Source organism: Pistacia vera, unplaced genomic scaffold, assembly GCF_008641045.1.
Source record: "Pistacia vera cultivar Batoury unplaced genomic scaffold, PisVer_v2 Contig679, whole genome shotgun sequence".
Classification (NCBI taxonomy): Eukaryota; Viridiplantae; Streptophyta; class Magnoliopsida; order Sapindales; family Anacardiaceae; genus Pistacia; species Pistacia vera.
In genome coordinates, this window is record NW_022196533.1 from 383110 (window position 1) to 403592 (window position 20483).

Below are 20483 nucleotides of genomic sequence, written 5' to 3' on the forward strand. Positions count from 1 at the left end.
TAAGAATTATTTCTTTTAAGTTTTATAAATCATGCTATTTAAAAATTGATGATCTTTTAGTATCTTTGTCAGTCTAGATATATGGTGAAGGGGAGTTCTTAAGTGTTACTAATATTATTCAGTTCTCAGATGCTATTTACTTGAAAAGACAGTAGGAAAATATGAGTTTGAAATTGATTTTCCAGTTAACGCAAAGACTCACTATGGGTATTATCATAATTCTAAAAACTATGTTTTAGATTATATGCATTTCTTTGCTTTGATGATTAGGAAATGATGATTCAGTGTAGGTTATCAGTTTGTTGGCTTTATCTTTCCAAATATTAGGTAGTGCAAACGGCATAGGCTTTAAATTTCAGACACCCATCCCTTGTTAAATTGTGTGATATTTTGCTGGAAACTGTTAAAGATTGAAATCAAGTTTGTGAGTTATTTTCGTTGGCAACTACTACATAGTCAACTTCAATGTTACCCACACCTTGATCGCTCTATATTATCCGTCGAGATCCTTTAAACATCTAATGCAACTTCTTCAGCAACAAAGTTGTGATCAATTGCTGAAGCATTTAACATTAAAGTTGGAAACAATAATCTGTACTGCTTAAAGCTAACTCTAATTTGAGATAGCAGATGAATTAACTTGTAAATTAGCATGTATTTAGCAGTATTTGACTATGTAGTAGTTGTTTATCATGAGTTTAGTAAATATATGAAGGTTGTTATTCAAATTACCTCACTGTCTTCTAATGTTAACAACTTGGCTCTGCAGCTTCTGGAATTAATCCATTTTTTAAACTATTGATTGTTGACACTTGAAATGTGGTGATTTTGGCTATACTTTTGCCAAGGTAGAAGCTTTATACTATTATTAGGTGTTTCTTTTGTTGCTTTTGGTTAGTTAGAAGTGAACTTGTGGGATAGTGTTTGCTATATGTATTTGGCCTGTGAGGTCAGCGACTCTGGTGGCTAGCTTTGTGATTTTCTAGTTGTGGTGACGCAAACAAACATGAATTGAGGCTCCAGGCTTAAACTTCTTATGGAAATACTAGTATTTCAATGATTATTGTGAGGTTTGTTCTATCAAAACCAAGTTGTCTAAATTAAATTGGAGAACAATAATATGTAATCTGTTCTCAAAGTTTTACCCCTCTTGAACTATAAAAGTAAACACAATAAGTCTTCTATACCAAAAAAAAATATGGGGTGTTACGCTAGGTTTGTTTTTTCTTTCCCTTATTTTATTGCGCCTATTCAATCTCATTTTTTCTTTTTTTTTGGTGCAAATGAATAAACTTTATGTAGTTTATGTTGGGGTTGAGCCTGGCATATATAAAAGTTGGGATGAATGCAAATCTCAAGTTCAAGGAGTTTCAAATGCTGTGCATTGTTCTTTCCTTTCAACTCATGATGCTGTCTCTACTTTTGAAGCATTTATAGAAGAAAGAAATTGGTTGGAAGGAGTAAGACTCATTCTTCATTCTCTTTCTTGTCACAATATGCTTATAGGCTAAATATATAAGATTGACAATTTTTCATCTTTATGTGAAGAAACTCATCCTTCCTTGTGAATCTTGCGGAAAGAAGCAGAAACTCATGGTTTCAAATAAAAGGGAGACCATTGGGAAGCACTACTATTTTTGTACAGTAAGCATTATTATCATTTGTAAGAGGGAATGAGAATCAAATTATGCGGATATTAATTATATTATTAACAATATTTTTGGTTTTTTTCTTGCATGATTGAATTTGATTCACTTTTACTGTTAATCATTAGGATTGTGGTGATGTGACTTATGTTGAGGATATGAGAGAGAAAAAGTGTAACGGTGGGCTAGGCATGAGTAGTTCTAGCTCATCATCAACCATTATTCTAGCTCTAGCAGAGAGATGCAAAGCTCTGGAGGCAGAGGTCCAAACAGTTACACAACAAAGGGATGTTTGTGATGAGAGAGCTAAGATGCTTGAAGATACATTGAATGGTATTAACAATCTAAAATCGGGATAGAAATTAGCTTCAACCACCAAAGCAGTAAAATATGTATTTGGGCAAGAATAATCCAAACAGAATGCTATAAGTCTAATGTATGTTATAATACCAAATTAATGGTTTTCTAAAGGATTATGTACTCTTGCTTCAATGGAATTTAGTCTTCTAAGATTTGTATATTTTGTTTTGTTTTAGTTTTTGACAATCTATGCTCCTTGGAAGCTAGATTTTAATAGAGAATGGTAATACTTGCCTTGATAAACAGACAAATGAAACCATTTGACATCTCATTCAGTATGATACAATATGACCAAAATGTCTACAATAAATTATAGTAAGGTAAAGAATTAACTAGAACTCAAGAAAAATATTTCATGGACACAGCGGTGGTATATTGTGAAGACTTTATAATCCTGTGTGAGGATTCTCTTTGGATGAGATTGGATCCTACAAGATTGCCTTATTTAGTGTTGATTGATTTGGATTTTATTTGAATAATAACGACATTCATGATCAATATTTGTTAATTCCGATGCCACCAATTTGTCAATTTCCTTTTGGGCTTCAAATCCTAAATCAATTTTGGGCTTTGGCCCTTATATCAAATTTTTATAATTAAAAACTTCACATACCGATACACTTTGATTTGGATTATATATAATTATATATTTATTTAAATTTTTACAAAGTAAAGACAAGATTGCCCAATTTTTTGGCTTTTTTAAATGCATAAAATGTCAAAGTTATAAGGGTTTCAGTTCCTAATTAAGTATTGTACTAATTAAACATTAGGTTTCAGTTCTAGTTCCGATAGCTTTTTTTGAGAAAATATGAGTAATGCTATGCGTACTCACGGATCTTACTAACCATTGTTAAAATTACATTTGGTACCCGTACCATACGTATCGTACCCGTACTATAATCATTGTTAAAATTATATTTGGTACCCGTAACATACGTATCGTACCCGTACTATGCCGTACTATGCTTTACATTTACAACACGTAATATTATTGTTTTAACATAGGCAACGTAGCTCCACTGGGAAAAGTAAAAAAAACATCACAAGAAACACCTAAAATTGCAATTTCCTTCCCACATAAAGAGATCATGGCCAACACCATAACCATCCTCAGCTAATAAACAGATGCCTCTTCCAACACACAGCAAGCACAAAGAACTTTCCATGCAAAGAAAAAAGAAGGAAGTGCATTTTCAGCCCAGGCTATAACAGCAAAATAAGAACACCCGAAAAAGCCAACTCCATAATCAGTAAAACCCCAGCAAAATAAGAACACCCGGATTGTATTCTTGTTTATAACATCAAAAGGCAGTATAACTTTTTGTCTCAATGATAGAAAGTCAAACCAATCCTAAAATATATTTCTGTTTACTTATATTACTGTTGCTCTGAGTAAACAAAATTGAACAATAATATAAAGTTTACAACTATAACAAATGAAAAGTAATCAATTCAATATATTACAAATTTGGTACCTAGTTTTTGCCTTCAATGGCCTCTGACATCACTAAAACAAAAATACCTAAAAACATTTTGATATATACATTGCCCATTCTCGTCTGATTTCAACTATCTCTGCTTCTGTATATCTTTCTTTCCCCATGAACTATAAAAGTAAACACAATAAGTCTTATCAACAAACTATATCAGCTATATCTTATTATAATTCAAAAGTGCAAAGAAAAAAGAAAACTTACATTGTTTTTTAGTGATGTCAGGCCATTCTCAACTATATCCTTCATGTATGCCATGATGTAATAGCCACACTCATAGGCGCCCGGTTGAATTGGTGCCTACACAAAATTAATTTAGAAGTAAGCATTATTCAAAGGTAAAACAATATTACAATGGAAAATTAATGGCTATTGATAATAACAATTGTACGCACCAATACTTGTTGCCATGTGATATTAGAGACCTCATCGGCGGAATGAATAATAATGCCACTGTGAAAGTTAAAACAACTTCTGAAATTAACACGCAGTATTTGATATTATATAGAGCATTAAAAATGACAAAAGTAGAATTACTAACTTTTGCACTACTTCTTTTAAATCCGTTGCAATATCATTCCTTAAGGAGTCAAGATAGTACACCGTTAAAGTCTTCATGTCAATGGCAACAAGAACCCAATGAAACCTGTTAAGAAATCTGATAAGCACCCAATACGACAACCATAAAGAAGCAAAAGAATAATTACACAGCAAGAGTTAATTAGCCTAAAACAAAAACGAAATAAGAAAGAAGCATGAAGACAGTATATTTGAGTCACAGTAGATTATCATAACCAAATAACAACCTACTAAAATCATTTGATCGCAATTAACAAATTAGGATAGACATTGTTTTTAAATCTAAAAAATTATTATTCAAACAAGAATAAAGGTAAGAAATCAATAAATTACTAACCCTGGGTTGTATGGCACTATAATTAAATTTTCCTTCTTAACCATAGCCAACCGATTGGCAAGCAATTTTTCCCGTGCTGGTCTTGTTTGCGTGGCATCAATATTGCCTGCTATTGACAGTGAGCTGGGGCTCATAAAATCAAATCCACTATTATTACCATGATTGCCCTTCAGCCTCTCATATAAAGCCCTGTCCCAATTCAAAAAATACGAAAATAATAGTCATGTGCAACATAACACCCAAAGAAAATTAAATCATAATCAATAATATAGCAAACAACTCACATTATATAAACGGTTACGGCTGATGCTGTCAACTCTTTCATATTAAGAATTCTTTTAAAATCCTCTTTTAGTACAAAGGTATAGCTTTCATACCCGAACAAGTTCCCATCTGTTTGTACATAAACTGCTTGCCCTTCGGGTAGAATATTTNCTCCAGCAATGGCAAGCAAGCTAAAAGCCTTGGCCATATCAACTTCAAATGCAGCTGCATCCATTTTTAGTTTCGGTGGAGGACCTCGAACTGTAGGGTAAACAAAGATACCACTATCCTGATAGAATATAATTCAGATGAGTAATTTTTAAATTGGATAAGGTAAAATTATTTGAGAGAAATGGTGGCTGCAAAATTTATTGACATGAGACACACCCCATTCTCTTCTTGCAGCAAGATGTACATACTTTTTTACAACAGCTGAACAGGGACAAATGGTCTTAAGATCTTGAATTTCCAACTATTTTTCCCATAGAGGAAACATATATCTATGTATTCCCTGAATTTTTGTAGGAAATGAAGAGGATACTGGCCCCTGAACAAGTACATTTCAACATTCTACATTTTTATTTTTTTATACAAGCCTCCATGGCACCTGCAGAAAGAGATGTTTAAAAAGGTGTTATGAAGAGAAAAAGTGAAAATGGTTAGCCCCATAATCCGTGTCTCTCGCCATTACTTCCACTGCCATTGTTCTCACAGTATATGGTTAGCTCAGCTTTATCCTTGATGTTATCATAAACAGCGAAGTCGTTGTACAGGTAGACATCCCGCCAATAAAGTATACACCCAATCGCTATAACACAAAAGCACACACAGCCCTATTTCAGAATTCAAAATCAAGTATACACCCCATCACCCTAACACAAAAGCACACACAGCAACTAAATCCGTTAAACCAAGTTGCAGCCACAAGTTCATGGAAAAGCAACAACTAAATCCAATTTAGAAAACCAGCAGCCCAAATTGTTGTGTGTATTATTGAGGAAGAAATAAAAAGCTTATGTGAAGTTTATACCTCAGTCTCATTGCTTTGAATTCTTCGGTTGAAAGTTCTGTTCTACAGAAACAAGTTTAACACTGGGTGCCTCGATCGCTTTGGTTTCACCATAAAGGTATAATATTTCTTTCGGCACCATTTTCTCAACCGCCTTTTTGTTTGGTATTTTTGAGGAGGCTGATCCACTGCCAGCACAGAGTCGCCTCCTGGGAGGATATGGGAAGAAGGCAAAGATGGCCCCTCTTCAATCACTGGAGAAGGCATTTCTGTTGTGTGCTCTTGAAGAGGCTGATCCGCTCCATCCGCTACTAATGCAGAGGAAGGAGAAACCCCTGTGAAGATACCAGGAGAAGGCATAAACTCCATTTCATCCTCTACAATAGCAGGCAGGGATAGATCGACACATGTGGACTGCCTATCGTTCCAATGTGCTACATATCCTTCATAATACTTTTCCCAATCTCTCTGCTCTCCCTTCCTACACTTTGGTAGCGTGCCAACATCCATCTTCGGCAAGGGATTATCCACAGGAGGGAGACCCAACTGATCAGCACAATCCTCATAGCTATAAAACCATATTCGATCTAAGCAGATCGAATAGAAACGACCGCCGCACAACTTAAATTGATCCAAGAAGTTAGGATCAGAAATCAAGACTCGGTTGTACGGCGTCAATGAAATCTGCACAGTGAAGAGAGAGAGAGAGTTGATCAACAAACAAAAATATTAATAAAAAATACAAAGCATAAACATAACAACTTGAAGCTTGAAAGAATGAAAGAATTCAAACCTCATCTGCTTCCGCCATATTAAACTTCTTATTGTTGTTTCTAGAATAGCGTGCCAGAAGTTTTGACCAACCCCCAGCAAGCGGTATAGCTTTTGGCAACTCGAAGTCACCACCAAAATATGAAGTAACCAGCTTTGGAAGGTGCTCCAAAGCAAAAATCTATTAAACAATGAAAAACATAAAAATATTATGATAGAGAATGCACAGTATACTTAACAATTATGCAGTATTAAACGGTAACATTAACCCTTACCTGGAGTATAAAACAGCTAGCTGATAAGTTTTTCCCCTTGCTATTTTTGTCTCTCACCCTCTTCAAAGCTACATGGAGGTGAGCCAACATGGCTGACCCCCATGCAAAATCATCAATGGCAGAAAGATCGTCGAAGAGATGAAGATAATCTCCTGGTACTTGATGTCTCGGCAGCCCGGGAAAAACTACACAACCTAAGACAAACAACAAATAAGCCCTGACATATCTGTGAATGTCAGGGCTATCAGCTGGGACATTAACCTCTTCAAACTCCTCCTTCAACCATTTCAGTCCCACATACCCAGATTTTACAACATTTTTCTTCGGTGGGATTCTTCCTAAAAGCCTCTCACACAGCCCATCTATATCTTGTGAATTTGATATAACTGGTTTCCCATCAATGGGTAGTCCAGTTAGATAAAAAATATCTTGTAATCCTAAATATAACCTATGATTACCTATATGAAAATGGCCATCCTCATAGGAATTACAAAGAAATGAAACTAATTTTGTATCTACCCTAACAGCATCTAATTCGCTAATATACTTATAAATTCTAGAATTACAAAGAAAAGACTTCACTCTATCATCCAATCTCCAATCCTTTAGCAGTTCCATATGATCAGTGCCTCCAGAAAGACTAACATCACGATCAGCAGCCATCTATAGAGATGAGTAAAACTTTCAGCGAAGTTCAAACCAACCACCAAAACGAATCAAGAGATTCAAAACCAACAAGATACATTAATATAATTAGAGACAATGCACCACTATCATTAAAAAAAATCCAATTAAAACAAAAAGAAACGCACCTTTTGTGAACTCGAAAATCTTGCAACTCAGTTCGTTAACGTCGTTCTGAGACGGGGAGTGATTAAGAGATGCGTTCGCCGTTCGTCGTTATCGTGTTCGTTGTCGTCGCCAGTGTCGTTATCGTCGTTCGTTCTTCGTCGTCGTAACAGGTCGTCGTTATCGTCGTATCGTCGTCACCGTTCTTTGTCACAGTCGTCGTATCGTCGTTCGTCGTCGCCAGTCGTCGTTATCGTCGTCGTTGCCGTACCCGATGAAAAAGAAGAAGTGGGTGTCGCTGAGGGAGTGTAGTAGCAAGAGTGTTAGGGCAAAGCTGGAACGAGGAATTTTAATAAGTTGGAGCAAAGCGGGAACTAGAACATTAAATAAGTGAGGGCAAGTTTAGTACCGTATAGTACCCTTACTATGAATAAGGTATCCGTACTATAAATTTGTTGGAAACTTACAAGTACGTCCCATAGAACAGAATGGTGATTACTTGCATGTCTTTAATTGCAAAAGTGGATGACGTGAAGGGACTGGCTGGAGAATAATTTTTTTCACGAAAGCCCCATAATTTGTTTCTCTCGCCATTACTTCCACTGCCATTGTTCTCACAGTATATGGTTAGCTCAGCTTTATCCTTGATGTTATCATAAACAGAGGTAGACATCCCGCCAATAAAACTTCTTTCAGCCAACAATGGACCGCAAGACATGTAGTGACTTTGTGGCTACTCGCCATTGGACGGCGGCAGAAAGTCTTTGTTCATTTGAATAATAATGACCCAATGGTCAGCGCATTTGACTAATATCAGAAAGTCCCCTGTTCATTTCACCTACGACACAGGAACCCTGATCAGTTGACTAGTATCAGAAAGATCCGTGTTCATTTGACTAATATCATAAAGAACCCTATTTATTTGACTAAAATAAGATGTACCCTGTTCCTTTGAAAATTTTCCGAAGCCCGTGCAATTTGCAGAATTTAAATTATTTATATTAATAATTGTGATATTTATAAGAAACTTGAATGAAACATAATATTAATTATTTTCAGGGTTAGAATACTGTGACTTAATTTTTTTACACTCCTTGTGAACGGTTCACAAGGAGTGTCAAATTAAATCACAATATCCTGAACCAATAACTAGTTATTTTAATACTATAATCGTTCAATATAATATCTATAATTTTAAATATAAAATTATATTGCATATAAAAGTTAATTAAAATATTTTAATAGTATTATTTTTTAAATATATATTATTTAAAAAGTATTATTAGCTAAAATATTACTAATAATAATTTCAAATTATATATAAATTTAATGAGTATAATTACTGAAAGAAAAACAAATAATTGGTTACCCCATAAGAGCTCCTGTGGCTCCCCATGGTATTTCTTATCCCATTGATTTAGGATAAATAAAGGAGACTGGGATACATCGAATCTCAGTCTCCTAAAATAATACCCAAACATGGGAAAAAATAGTCCAATTCCAAATTTCCACCCCATAATCCCACCTCTCAAACATAACCTAAAATAGAAGACCTGTCACCCACCATAATATGACATGAAAGAGAATTACTAGATGCATTTTCACAACTTAAAAATTTAAATCCAGTTGAGTGAAATTAGGAACCTCAAAAAGATCATAGTCTTCTTCACAACTAAAGCTATTCAATGGAAAACTCAGTTAACCATGGGACCTTGGCTCAATTGATTCAAGGCAAGGATCCTCTTCTGACTTCAAATATCAAGAACTGGCAACAAAGTATCAACTCATAATAATGGAAGTCAATACAAACTTCAGAAATAGTAAGAAAACATTCAATCAGTTCCATCCGAATCCTCATCGAAGATATACAAGTATGGGACTATTACAGGGGCCTGCCCACTGGATTCCCTTTCCGTGGACTCGATAGTTACTCTGGGAGTGTTCCAACCCAACCGTTGCATGTAGACTGCATCATAGGCTTCAATGTTAAACCCAGAAGCAAGAAAAGGTTCCATCTCGTTCACAAATCGATCTGTTCTTGCCATTAGAAAAGGTCTTGCCGCATCAGAGACTAGAGCCTTCAAGTCTTGTTGTTTTGCTTCAGGTTTTTCTACTCGTCTCATATGCTCGTTTCTGGAAATCATAGCAAATTTGGGTAAGTTAAATTACAAGTTTCATCATACATAACCAAAAAACTGGAAACAAAAACGGGGTTTCAATTGATAGAAACTTCAAATCAATTTCCATAAATTTAAGATGCAAGCAACACTGAATATTACCTCCTCAAAAATGAATCAACCACACCAACTATGTGATGCACAACAATTTCAACATCTTCCTCCTATAAAAAAGCAAGCAAACCAGTCTTCAATAGTCAACAAAATATAGAGGAATTTTACTAGTAATATAACATATAACAAGTTTGGAAGAGGTAAGTGCATGGTCAGCTCCTGTAAACAGCACAATTATAGACAATATCGATAATACAGGTGGTCCTAAACTTGCCAATGCAAAAAGTTTTGTTTCATAGTTCAAAAGAGCCACAGAAGACTAGAAATCAGGTTGTTCTGGTGAAAAACAAATTAAAGACAGAATTACTGCTATTAGATTCAGCTCCAAAATGCTAAAATTTACGGTCAACAACAGGAACTTTTCAATATGTTCCCCAAAAATCTAGTCAATTATCATTTATCCTCACAAGAAAACAGATCCAAATTGTCTAGTAATCTTGCTATCCCAATGAAGTAGATTCATAATCTGAATTCGACAAGAAAAGCATCACCAGCTTATGTTCCAGAAAGCAATTCAGACAGTAAAATATAGTCAAACCGTTTTCCTCCAATTTGGAGAAAAACATAGGGCTTCTTCTAAAGGTAAATGAGATAAACATTACAAGCATCACCAACTTATGGGTTATATTCCAGCTGAAAATGAGAAAATGGTATAATAATCGCCACTGGATGAACTTCAAAATAAAATTTCTGACAGCCAAAATAGATCTCAGTGTCTTACATATAAGTGGGCCAACTCACTCCATTGGAAAAAAACATTTGCAGATATAGGTGCCATGATTACAAACAATGCTTTACTACATAAAAAGGATGGCTCAAGTAAAAGATATATAACCAATATTCGGCACGGCAATTAGGGAATCTCCTTTTAGTTTCAGAGGATTTACTGTAGGGCAAATAGAGAAATTTAACTTTTCACTGGATGTCCAACCATGCTCTAAGTAAAGAAGGGCAAGAAATTGCAAGAACCAAGAGACTGATGAACATCATACCTGCATCAGAGCTTGGATTTCCCTTCTCAACCAACCATGCAGCCACTGATTTGACTGATGATACTTACCAGACTTCCAGTACCGAGAAACATTGAATATGTCATTTAAGATACCTGATTGAACACATAATTGACTAAAAAACATATACAGGGTACGAGTGATTTGTCAGAAGATAAATTAGCAAAATGACGGCAAGAAATTTAAAGTCAAAGAATCAAATGAAACGCTGATTAAGACCTGATTCTGTGTAATAGCATTGCAGTCTATACTTACGGGCTTTTGAAAAGATAAACCTGCAATTAGCAAAAGTAAAAGAGTGAAAAAAGACATCTAATGAACATGAAAAGAAAATTTTGAAGAAAAGAGTTACCTATCCCCAGAATTTTGACCAATATAATGCCTTTGAAAATGAGTTCCATCGTATCCCTAGATGATTGAAAAGTTCTCAGTCTGCATCTTGGTATAAACATAGCATAATCAGTAAAACTTTTCAAATTTACATCTTGTCATGGCTTGCCAGCCCACCCAACTAGAAAATCATATTAGCAGATGTCGTGAAGATGCTAAACAACACTAACCTTGCATAAAGGACACTTTACCGAAGAAAGCAGGCTCGAATGCTTGCTAGCAACCACTTTAGTCCATTGTATAATACAGTTATAACAAAACTTATCTGCACCACAGCAATGCAAATCCAAAGCCTTCACAAATGATCAAAACCGATAAATTCCACTTTCTTCTTAATCAATATATTCTAACTTGTAACTAAATGCACATGCAGGCAGAATATTTTTCAAAATAAAAATTTGAAATCACACTTAACTTTCACAGATGTAATCCCCCAAAAATAAATAAATAAATAACAAGTAAATAACGCAAAGTACAACAATGTCGATTGCGAGCACAATTCCAGTACGTTATCGAAACAAGAAATATCAACAAATTAAAAATCTAATCTTTAACGTTAAATTCATTTTTGCCGCAATTAATTTCTCTTCGATTCTATATAAAATCGTCACTTTACCAATAAACAAATTTAATGAATACATAAGCGATATCTTCCACTGTTTCGACATAAAGGGCTTTCTTAAATTAATGTTTTGGAGAAACCCAACTCATGAAAATGTCAAAAACATATCCTAGAAGAAACAAAAGATAAACCCAATTTTATTTATTTTATTTTCTTTTCCAGTAATTTTCTAGGCAACCAAACAAAGGGTTAGAGTGAACATACGGTAGCATTTATCAAGATAGGAGTCTTGAACCATGGGTCCGAGACAGATGGGGCACGGGTTCGGATCTCCTGAGGAAGCTGACGACCCGCTTTTAACATTGCTCTCCATAATTCCTTCTCTAATCTCGTGTATGGTAGGCTTAGCAGCTGCTATTTTATATCCATGACAATACAAGCGAGAGTTTATGGGGCGGGTTGATGTTAATATTTATCACTTGAGTAAACGACATATTCCCACCCAAGGTTTGAAGAAATCCGAGTTAGTACCATAGGTTCCATTTATTCCAGATTCCCACCCTTAAAGTAATAGTGTTATGAATTTTTAGGTTTTAGAGGGTGCAATTACCATAATGCCCTTAACCCTAAATTAATAAATTATGGTTTAACCCCTAAATTAATAGAATTATAACTTACCTTTTTATTTTCAACTTATATCAAAAACACTCTTGGTCACTATACGCCCTCGTCGGAAACAGCCCGATATGGGTTGTTTCCAACGACGTCGAACCCCCTGGTCACCTCCATCACCTTCCACATAGTCCGTCGTCCAAAACCCCTTTCGATCCCGACTCATTTACCCCTCCAATCGTCGGCGCCGTTAGGCTTAGTGTTTTAGTGTTCTTCACCGGATTCCGGTCGATTCCAGCGGCGAAAATCCAATTGGGCAACACCAATGCAACCACCGTCTCCAAATCTATAAAACCCCTATGTCCCCAACAACCGTTTTGTCGTCATTCACCGACCGAGAGTTCGTGTTCATCAACCGTTTTTCGATGAAGTGGTGGACAGCAAACGGTGAGCTGCCGTGGCAAGAAAGGTTAGGGGTTTTGTAGGGGAGGATAGGAGTCAAATGGTGGTGACAAGGGTGATTTTGGGTGGAAGAATCGCCGGAAAAAGAGCGAAAAATGTCGGGAACGCCGGCTGCTAATGTGCGCTAGAGGACTGTTACAGTCGGTGGTCTGCTAACGTGCGCCGCCCATGTAAAATGACCAATTTACCCCTTTACCGGTATATCAAATGTTTTTCTGTCACTTTAAGGGTGGGAATCTGGAATAAATGAAACCTATGGTACTAACTGGGATTTCGTCAAACCTTAGGTGGGAATATGTTGTTTACTCTTATCACTTTTACATTATTTTTTCTTTAACCTTAATCGAGTAAGGTTACCTGCATCTCAATTAATTGTTGGGAGAGACTAGCGTAGCAACCTACAGTCACAGTTTCCACTTAAATTGCGAATACTTATATGAAGAATCGAACCTAAGACCGTGCACCTTTTACATCATTTTTATTATAAGAATTTCGGATTATACCACAATTAAATTTTGTTACATAGAAGGGAAGCGTTTGAAAATTCATCATTTAGCCACAAAAACACATGTGCAAATTCTCAAAATCAATGTCAAGTACTAAATTTTAATCAAAGAATACATTTGATATGGCTTCTTCAAGTATAAATTATTGGCGGCATGGATTCTTTGCTTTACCTGATCATCCTGCACATTGCCTGACATGTCACAATATGTGTATTGTGGCAAGCTAGCCTAAAATCTTTTGTGATAAATCAACTTACCTCTCAAATGCTAATGTTGTGTAGTTCCAACCTTGGTGAATGCACAACTGGGAAATCAAATTTGATGATAGGTCTGTTACCAGACCAGCACAATCCAAGCTCTTTATCACAACTCAAATTCCTTCTCTTAACAATGTGCTTGAATGGCTCCAAAGAATAGTAAAATTCATTCCCGGCCTTGTCTCTGTGAAAAGAAAAATTATTTTTCTTTTTCTGTTTCACATCAGGCAATGGCTCAAACCAAAAGGATTTTTTCTTTGCCAACTTTACTCTATAAGTTTCTTGAATATCAGTGTCAATGATGTGTATTTCAAAATTAAATAGGCTGAAACTTCACCAATTACCATACCTGCAAAAACTGACTTCTAGGTTTAGAATGACTGAATCTAAACCTGTTAACATACCCTTAGCAAGTCACTTTACATTGAGTAAATTGCAGTGCCCCAAAATTGATGTTGAAAGGTTAAAAATGGAAATTATCCCCTACTCAAGTGCCATAAGATCTGTCATGTACTCCATGATAAGCACAAGACCCAATCTTTCATTTGCAATATCATTACTAAGTAGGTTTATGTCAAATCCAGGATTAGAACGTTGGGTTGCATTAAAATGGCTGCTTAGATACATTAATAGCACAATGCATGTTGGATTAGACTTTTGCAAAAGAAACTCTACACTTGATCTTGTTGGGTATGTAGACTCTGATTTTGCAGGTGATCGAGACTCAAGGAAATCCACTACAGCCTATTGCTTCACCTTAGGAGGAAACTGCATCAATTGGAAATCACAACTACAACCATTGGTTGCACTATCCACAATAGAAGCTGAATATGTGATAGTGACTGATGCATTTAAGGAGGCAATAAGGTTGCAAGAGATCTTGAAAGAAGCAAGTTTGATGGATGGACTTGTGACTATGTATTCTGATAGTCAAAGTGTCATTCATCTAAGTAAAAACCTTGTATATCATTAGAGGACGAAACACGTGGATGTGAAGTATCATTTTGTTCGAGACCAAATCACAAAAGGGAATTTGAATCTGCTAAAAATACCAACTGAAAAGAACCCAGCTAATATGGGAACAAAAGTGGTAACTCTTGCAAAGTTCAAGCATTGCTTGAACCTACTGCACATCAACTGATCTTATAGAGCTGAGAAGGAGTATGTGAGAAGCTTGCTACAAAAATTTGTTACTGTCTGGAGAAAGAACAAGGCTTCAAGGTGGAGATTGTTAATGAGTGAAGCCTTTATGCTATCATTTTAGCTTTAATACATCTTGCATTTCTAGCCATTGATCTCTAAGCAATCTAACGGCTGAAGACTTACTAGTGGTCAATCATATAAAAGCTGAAGTCTTTCCTCATTCTCAACAGTCTTTTTCGATCAAAATCGCTCAATCTAAACTGCTCTACTAGGGTTCTTTGTATAGTACTTTGCTTTTGTGTAAATCAGTGGTTGATTCAACAATCAAAGTTGTGTTTCTTTGTGGTGTAGAGAATCAGGGTTAGAATTCTCATTAGGGTTATAGATTTATGGGTATAGAAGTGAAGTCTGTGTGATTCTTGTTAGTAAGGTCTTGAAGGGAAGATTGAGTGGTATGTTGTAATCTTTGGTGACAATAATAATAGTGCAGCGAGTCTGCATATTCTGGAGCTCAACATGGACGTAGCTTGTTCAATGTTGAACAAGTGAACCACGGTAAAAAGATTGCATGTTGTTCCTTTTCTGTATTTGATCTTTGTTTGATTGTGTTGAATCTTGATTAGGATAAGATTAACTCAAGTTTACAACATAGGTGTTAGGTACATCGTCTTTGTAAATTATGTAGTAAGCCCCAGTTAATTAATTTACATTGACTTCACTTAGTCTTTTCTCTGGTCATTCAATTAATTAGCATTTTTTATATAGGAAATATGTGCAGAAGCCGAGGAAACAGGTGACAACCTGTGTGTATAGGTCTGCTGGTTAACATTACTGCAGTCTTTATTTAATCGTTAAATTGAGAAGATGAACTTGTTTATATATAACACATAGTAAGGCAAATAATGGAAGCAGAAGAGAAAACGTATTACTGGCAATAACAAATCCCTGTGAGTTGTGACAGTATTCAAGAGGAGGATCTCAGGATCGAGAAACTGCTGCTCTCAACCACACTATTATTGTTGCATTTTCTACTAAAATATTCAGGTTCTAATTAATTCACTTATTCATGTTCTTAATTTGTTTTATGATAATTAATGTTAGGGCCAAAAAATGTCCTCGGCCTCAATAGGCCCAAGGCGAAGACACCTTTAACAAAGCTTGGAGTCATGGCCCAATTCCGATTAGGCCCATATAGGGTTTGCATATTGGGCCTGCTCATTACACCTACCATGTTGCTTACTGCTTGAGCCCAACCAATAAAGGCCCCAATTCGTTTAGACCTCACCATTAGCTTGTCTGGGTCTGGGCCCATTGATCCAAGACCACCTGTGGAACTTAGTGTCTACTTGGATCCCAAGGTTGCCTACTTACTCCGGAACTATTCGGATTCTACTGAAGAGATTAATTACTATCCTAATTTGTCTAACATTCGTATCTTAGACCCGTTGGGACTCCCTCTCCCACTAAGGTAAGGGAGTCAAAGCCTTTCTTTTTCACTAAACCTCAACTTCCAAGGACTCACAGTCCTACTAGGACTCAAACATCCTACACAGGCACAGAATACTACGCCTACTAGCCCCATAGTCTCACTCTTGAGAGCCTTACATCACCGCCATAGTCCTAATCTCCGGCTAGATTCCTAGTAACCTTTTCTTTCCCTTACCCTCTCTAAATTAGCCTCACCCAGCCTTGCTGACTTGAGCGTCAGAGTGCCTAGGCAAACACCACCCCGGTGCTTTCCGTAAGCTTCACGCTTGTTTTCTTGTGTGCGCATGTGCAACAAATTGCTGGTGGCCTTAAACTCGCAAGATCATACTCTATCTTCATAACCGTAGATTTTGTCGTCTACAATTAATTAATAGGATTGCTTCAGTATATAATATGTATAGTATGTTTAATTGACTATATTAATTCCTACAATGCTTATGATTTCCATGTAATATTTGGTTGCTACAACTCTCATTTTATTCTGTTTTTTTTTTGTTTTTTGTTTTTTCTTAACCAAGAGGTTTAGAACGGATGGAATATATGGTATTATACTGTAGAACATTATCTTAAAAAAAATAGTTACTCGATCTCAAATCACTCTACAATATTATCTTCTAGGATTTTTTTGCTCTTGATTATTTGCTACAACGTGAATCATGCATGATAGTTGCTATCACCAAATAATTATTGTTCATGTAAGACAACTAACTCTATCATGCATGACAAGCCAACCACTTCCATATATATTTATTGATCGGCAAATACATTTCATCTTTTAGCTCTGTCGCTTGAGGCCTGTACACTGGGTAAAAGACTTGGCCCAAGTCTTCTTGTTCATTCAATTTCTTTTTCTATTTTTTCTTTAAATTTTGAAAAAATTTGATTGCCTGTCTGTTACCCTCTTTACCATTTTAACTATAACTCTCTTCTATTTATTATATCTTGGGTATGACCAGATAATCAGATAAACCTCTATAGAAGCATTTATTTCTTGCAAATGGTTGTTACCCATTTGGTATCTATTTAATTATTGACCAACAGGTGGGAGAAAAGTTGACTCAATTAGCTATTAGTCTTCTTATATATATAGTGGACCTGTCGAGAAGAGAGGGACTGTGGGAGTGGGATACCATTAGTTTATGGGGCATTTCTCTGCGATTAAAATATATATTTGAGAGGAGGAGCTCTGGTGCTGTCAACTACTTATTAATTTTTTGGCCAAAATATTCAGGTTCAAATTTGCATCTGTTTCATTATTTTTAATTATATATTCATGTTATTTCTGTTTATCATTCTAGTCCAAAAGAAATTATTCCTAGTTATTCCGATGTTTGGTTTAAAAAATTAATAAAGTGTGCATAAATAACATGGAATGAATATTCATTTCATTATGAATATCAAAGTATATGCTTACAAAGAAAACGAACAAAATTTGTTCTATGTTTCTATAGTTTCTAACTCTGAGAATAGTTTAAGATGTTATATCTATCAACTCATTTTAACGTATATTAGATGTCATTTCACCTAAAAACATGCATAAACTAGTAAGTAGCAACTCAACATAATATTTGTTTACAATTTATTTATTTTTGTTTTAGAATTATTTTAGGATTATAAACAAAAAAGAAGCCCTTAATTAGCATCCAAGTGTTGGGGATATGAGAGATGGTGTAGTATCGTATATGAATAAATATTTGTAATATATGAGAAACTAATACATGCATATAAGTTAGGAACTCGAGGCAATTTTAAGTAAATAAGCTCATACACAAAACTATAGTCTTAATTTCTGAAATCTGCACAGAATATAGAGGAAACACACGATATCAAGGTGATGAACAAGAATATATAGAATTTTGAAGAGTCAGAGATACTAACCATAAATATTATTAACACATCCCAGTCTAGAATTAGAGAGGAGGAACATTACTCACAAATCTTTTTTTTTTTTTAATGTAGGAATATGGGTTTGAAGATGAGTAGTACTGCCGCCTGTAAAGATGAGGACCAGAGCAAAGATTTGCTAATTGATATCATTGAAGAAAACTTATCAGATCCTGAGCCTACTCTTCAGTGTTATATTTGCAGGGTTCCTAAGAGCATTCGCAGAATAAATGAAGAAGCCTACACTCCTCGGTTTGTTTCAATAGGTCCTCTTCACCACGGTAAAGAAGAATTAGCTTTCATGGAAAGACAGAAAATAAAGTATATGGAAAGTTTTCTCAAGCGAATAACAGTTGAGAAATGTGACGAACTTTTAAGCTTCATAGAAAACAACGAACAGCGAATTCGTACTTGTTATGCAGAGGTCATTAAAATGGAGAGTGATGCATTTATAACCATGATTCAACATGATGCTATCTTCATCCTCGAGCTTTTCCTAAGGAGTTACCATAACGATAGAAGTGACAATTTTTTGTTAAAGATTCCAACAACAAGGTTTTCCCTAAAGATGGATTTGCAGCTACTTGAAAATCAACTTCCATTCTTTGTCCTCGAGGAATTATACAATTTAGCTTTTGAAACTCCTACCTTCAGGGATCTTTCTCATAAATTCTTATGTTTATCCAATACCTTACCCACTGAGATGGTGGTTAAACATTTCACTGATTTGAGAAGAAGTACTCTCTTCAAAAATTTCCCACGGAGAAAGGAGTTAGAGCAAGGGTTCATTTCAGATTTACCTTGTGCAGTAAAGTTGCACGAGTCGGGAGTGAAGTTTAAGGGTATTGCAAGAACATCGTTACTCGACATAAGATTTAAGAAGCGAAAGCGGCTGATTTCATACTTTGAAGTTCATGAATTGCAAATACCTCATTTGGTAGTGGCTGATTATGGGACAGAACGTTTGCTTCGAAACATAAAGGCTTTGGAGCAGTGTCATTATCCATCGAATACTCGAGTTTGCAATTACGTGAGGTTAATGGATTATCTTATTAATAGTGAGAAAGACGTGGATTTGCTTGTTGGAAAGGGGATAATTAGAAATCGTCTGGGGGATAATATTTCTGTAGTGAATTTGTTCAACAAACTTAGCTTACAAATTCATAGAAGTAGGTCATGTTATTATAAAACCAGCATGGAATTGAAAGCACACTATAACAATCCTTGGAATCATACCAAAGCAACGTTAAAAAGTGTGTACTTCAAGGATCTTTGGCGAGGCACCGCCACTGTTACAGGAGCTGGGATTGCGTTGCTCACTCTCATTCAAACCATATGTTCTGTGAAGCAAATTATGTAATACCTGTAGGTGTAATATTGCGTTTTGGAAGTTTGTTATTCTAATAGTTTTTCAATGTAATATCTTCCATCATTTCTAAATTCTTAATACAATAAGAATGCTTATCATCTCCAGGTGTGTAATTTTTATAAAGCCTGGCCACAACAAACACCAAGTGCCTAAAAATCTTTCTGCAATTCATCATTTGGGTTTGAGGCAATAAGCTAAGGTTTAATTATAGTACTCTTATGAAATCTCACCTTTAATTTTCCTTTGAGGTTCATTTCACTACCTCGTAGCTGTCCAATACTTCATTAACTTCTTCTTCACCCGCTTCATAAGGATCAGAATGTACTCACCCTCTGAAGCTTCGTCATCGTAATAATATATGTTTGCTGTATATTTCCAAGCACATAAAGATTTGTAGCTAGAAACTAATATACTATACTTCAATTTAGAAGAAAAATATATTTATCATCTCTTGGTGAGATTCATGGGTGCTTATTTACCCTTTCAATCGTCAAGTTTGATCAACTTCAACCTTGGTAAACTAGCCACAAGAAAGGTTATTTCTATTTAATTTTCCAAATAAAAGGGATTTGAATAAAGTTTTGACTTTTGAGTAAACCATTATAACAATCATTGGAACCATACCAAGGCAATCTTTAAAAAGGTGTATTGCAGCCAAATATCCTCTATTCAAAGTGTGATATGACTATTTTTTTCACAACCATGTACATTACGCTACACAAGACGGCATTTTTTCACCAGAGATCTGGAGATAGCAATGCTTGAAAAGACATTAAAATTTTACATTTTTAATAAGAGTGTTTTTGGAATTATTTCACTATCGTTAATTGCCGTATTTTAGCTTTGATGTAATTGTAGTATAAGCTAAGAAATCAACTTCTAGAATGAGGGTAAATAAAACTTTACTGTGTTATAGTTTAGATTGTGCCTCAACGTTTCTTCAATCATTGGAGACTTTCAATTCTTCGTAACGCAACGCAAAC

The 20483-nt window shown here is 35.4% G+C and overlaps 6 protein-coding genes and 1 long non-coding RNA gene across 8 annotated transcripts; 3 read left to right on the forward strand and 4 right to left on the reverse strand.

Annotated features, from left to right (window-relative positions):
* Positions 1 to 28: 28 nt before the first annotated feature.
* On the forward strand, positions 29 to 2257 carry LOC116113462. 2 transcript variants are annotated; one of them, XM_031399623.1, is made up of 4 exons: positions 29 to 1138; positions 1238 to 1460; positions 1549 to 1644; positions 1775 to 2257. In XM_031399623.1, exons 2-4 carry the CDS (start codon positions 1284 to 1286, stop codon positions 2003 to 2005), a joined length of 504 nt encoding a protein of 167 aa, XP_031255483.1. In that variant the 5' UTR covers positions 29 to 1138; positions 1238 to 1283; the 3' UTR covers positions 2006 to 2257. The 2 variants fall into 2 exon arrangements, with proteins under 2 accessions (XP_031255483.1, XP_031255484.1); XM_031399624.1 differs by having other exon boundaries at positions 29 to 1070; positions 1284 to 1460.
* Positions 2258 to 3253: 996 nt separating this feature from the next.
* On the reverse strand, positions 3254 to 4917 carry LOC116113440. The gene is made up of 7 exons (XM_031399597.1): positions 4703 to 4917; positions 4419 to 4607; positions 4044 to 4148; positions 3898 to 3955; positions 3707 to 3802; positions 3532 to 3615; positions 3254 to 3350 (listed from the first exon to the last, which is right to left on the reverse strand). Exons 1-6 carry the CDS (start codon positions 4915 to 4917, stop codon positions 3532 to 3534), a joined length of 747 nt encoding a protein of 248 aa, XP_031255457.1. The 3' UTR covers positions 3254 to 3350.
* Positions 4918 to 4981: 64 nt separating this feature from the next.
* LOC116113441 (protein MAINTENANCE OF MERISTEMS-like) lies at positions 4982 to 7400 on the reverse strand. Its single transcript, XM_031399598.1, has 4 exons — positions 6738 to 7400; positions 6485 to 6643; positions 5713 to 6375; positions 4982 to 5490 (listed from the first exon to the last, which is right to left on the reverse strand). The coding sequence occupies exons 1-3, from the start codon at positions 7398 to 7400 to the stop codon at positions 5755 to 5757; spliced, it is 1443 nt and encodes a 480-aa protein (XP_031255458.1). The 3' UTR covers positions 4982 to 5490; positions 5713 to 5754.
* Positions 7401 to 9243: 1843 nt separating this feature from the next.
* On the reverse strand, positions 9244 to 11228 carry LOC116113442. The gene is made up of 5 exons (XM_031399599.1): positions 11210 to 11228; positions 11047 to 11139; positions 10810 to 10922; positions 9806 to 9867; positions 9244 to 9659 (listed from the first exon to the last, which is right to left on the reverse strand). Exons 1-5 carry the CDS (start codon positions 11226 to 11228, stop codon positions 9359 to 9361), a joined length of 588 nt encoding a protein of 195 aa, XP_031255459.1. The 3' UTR covers positions 9244 to 9358.
* Positions 11229 to 11236: 8 nt separating this feature from the next.
* On the reverse strand, positions 11237 to 12235 carry LOC116113424. Its single transcript, XR_004125410.1, has 3 exons — positions 12044 to 12235; positions 11388 to 11482; positions 11237 to 11259 (listed from the first exon to the last, which is right to left on the reverse strand). It is a non-coding gene; the product is annotated as an uncharacterized LOC116113424 (long non-coding RNA).
* A 1850-nt stretch (positions 12236 to 14085) lies between these two features.
* LOC116113443 (secreted RxLR effector protein 161-like) lies at positions 14086 to 14589 on the forward strand. Its single transcript, XM_031399600.1, has one exon. It carries the CDS (start codon positions 14086 to 14088, stop codon positions 14587 to 14589), a length of 504 nt encoding a protein of 167 aa, XP_031255460.1.
* A 2781-nt stretch (positions 14590 to 17370) lies between these two features.
* LOC116113422 (UPF0481 protein At3g47200-like) lies at positions 17371 to 19601 on the forward strand. Its single transcript, XM_031399583.1, has 2 exons — positions 17371 to 17478; positions 18207 to 19601. The coding sequence occupies exon 2, from the start codon at positions 18211 to 18213 to the stop codon at positions 19489 to 19491; it is 1281 nt and encodes a 426-aa protein (XP_031255443.1). The 5' UTR covers positions 17371 to 17478; positions 18207 to 18210; the 3' UTR covers positions 19492 to 19601.
* The last annotated feature ends 882 nt before the right edge of the window (positions 19602 to 20483 follow it).

Bases quoted from the DNA above. Each gene is read 5' to 3' on its own strand.
- LOC116113422 (XM_031399583.1), top strand. From the start codon at position 18,211: ATGGGTTTGAAGATGAGTAGTACTGCCGCCTGTAAAGATGAGGACCAG.
- LOC116113441 (XM_031399598.1), bottom strand. From the start codon at position 7,400: ATGGCTGCTGATCGTGATGTTAGTCTTTCTGGAGGCACTGATCATATG. The intron at 6,644-6,737 runs GTAAGGGTTAAT...ATTGTTTAATAG, and splicing joins CTAGCTGTTTTATACTCCAG to ATTTTTGCTTTGGAGCACCT. The intron at 6,376-6,484 runs GTTTGAATTCTT...TTCACTGTGCAG, and splicing joins ATATGGCGGAAGCAGATGAG to ATTTCATTGACGCCGTACAA.
- LOC116113443 (XM_031399600.1), top strand. From the start codon at position 14,086: ATGGAAATTATCCCCTACTCAAGTGCCATAAGATCTGTCATGTACTCC.
- LOC116113462 (XM_031399623.1), top strand. From the start codon at position 1,284: ATGAATAAACTTTATGTAGTTTATGTTGGGGTTGAGCCTGGCATATAT. The intron at 1,461-1,548 runs GTAAGACTCATT...CTTTATGTGAAG, and splicing joins AAAGAAATTGGTTGGAAGGA to AAACTCATCCTTCCTTGTGA. The intron at 1,645-1,774 runs GTAAGCATTATT...GTTAATCATTAG, and splicing joins AGCACTACTATTTTTGTACA to GATTGTGGTGATGTGACTTA.
- LOC116113442 (XM_031399599.1), bottom strand. The intron at 9,868-10,809 runs GTATGATGTTCA...GCTTTTTTATAG, and splicing joins AAATCCAAGCTCTGATGCAG to GAGGAAGATGTTGAAATTGT. The intron at 9,660-9,805 runs GTAATATTCAGT...TATGATTTCCAG, and splicing joins GTTGATTCATTTTTGAGGAG to AAACGAGCATATGAGACGAG.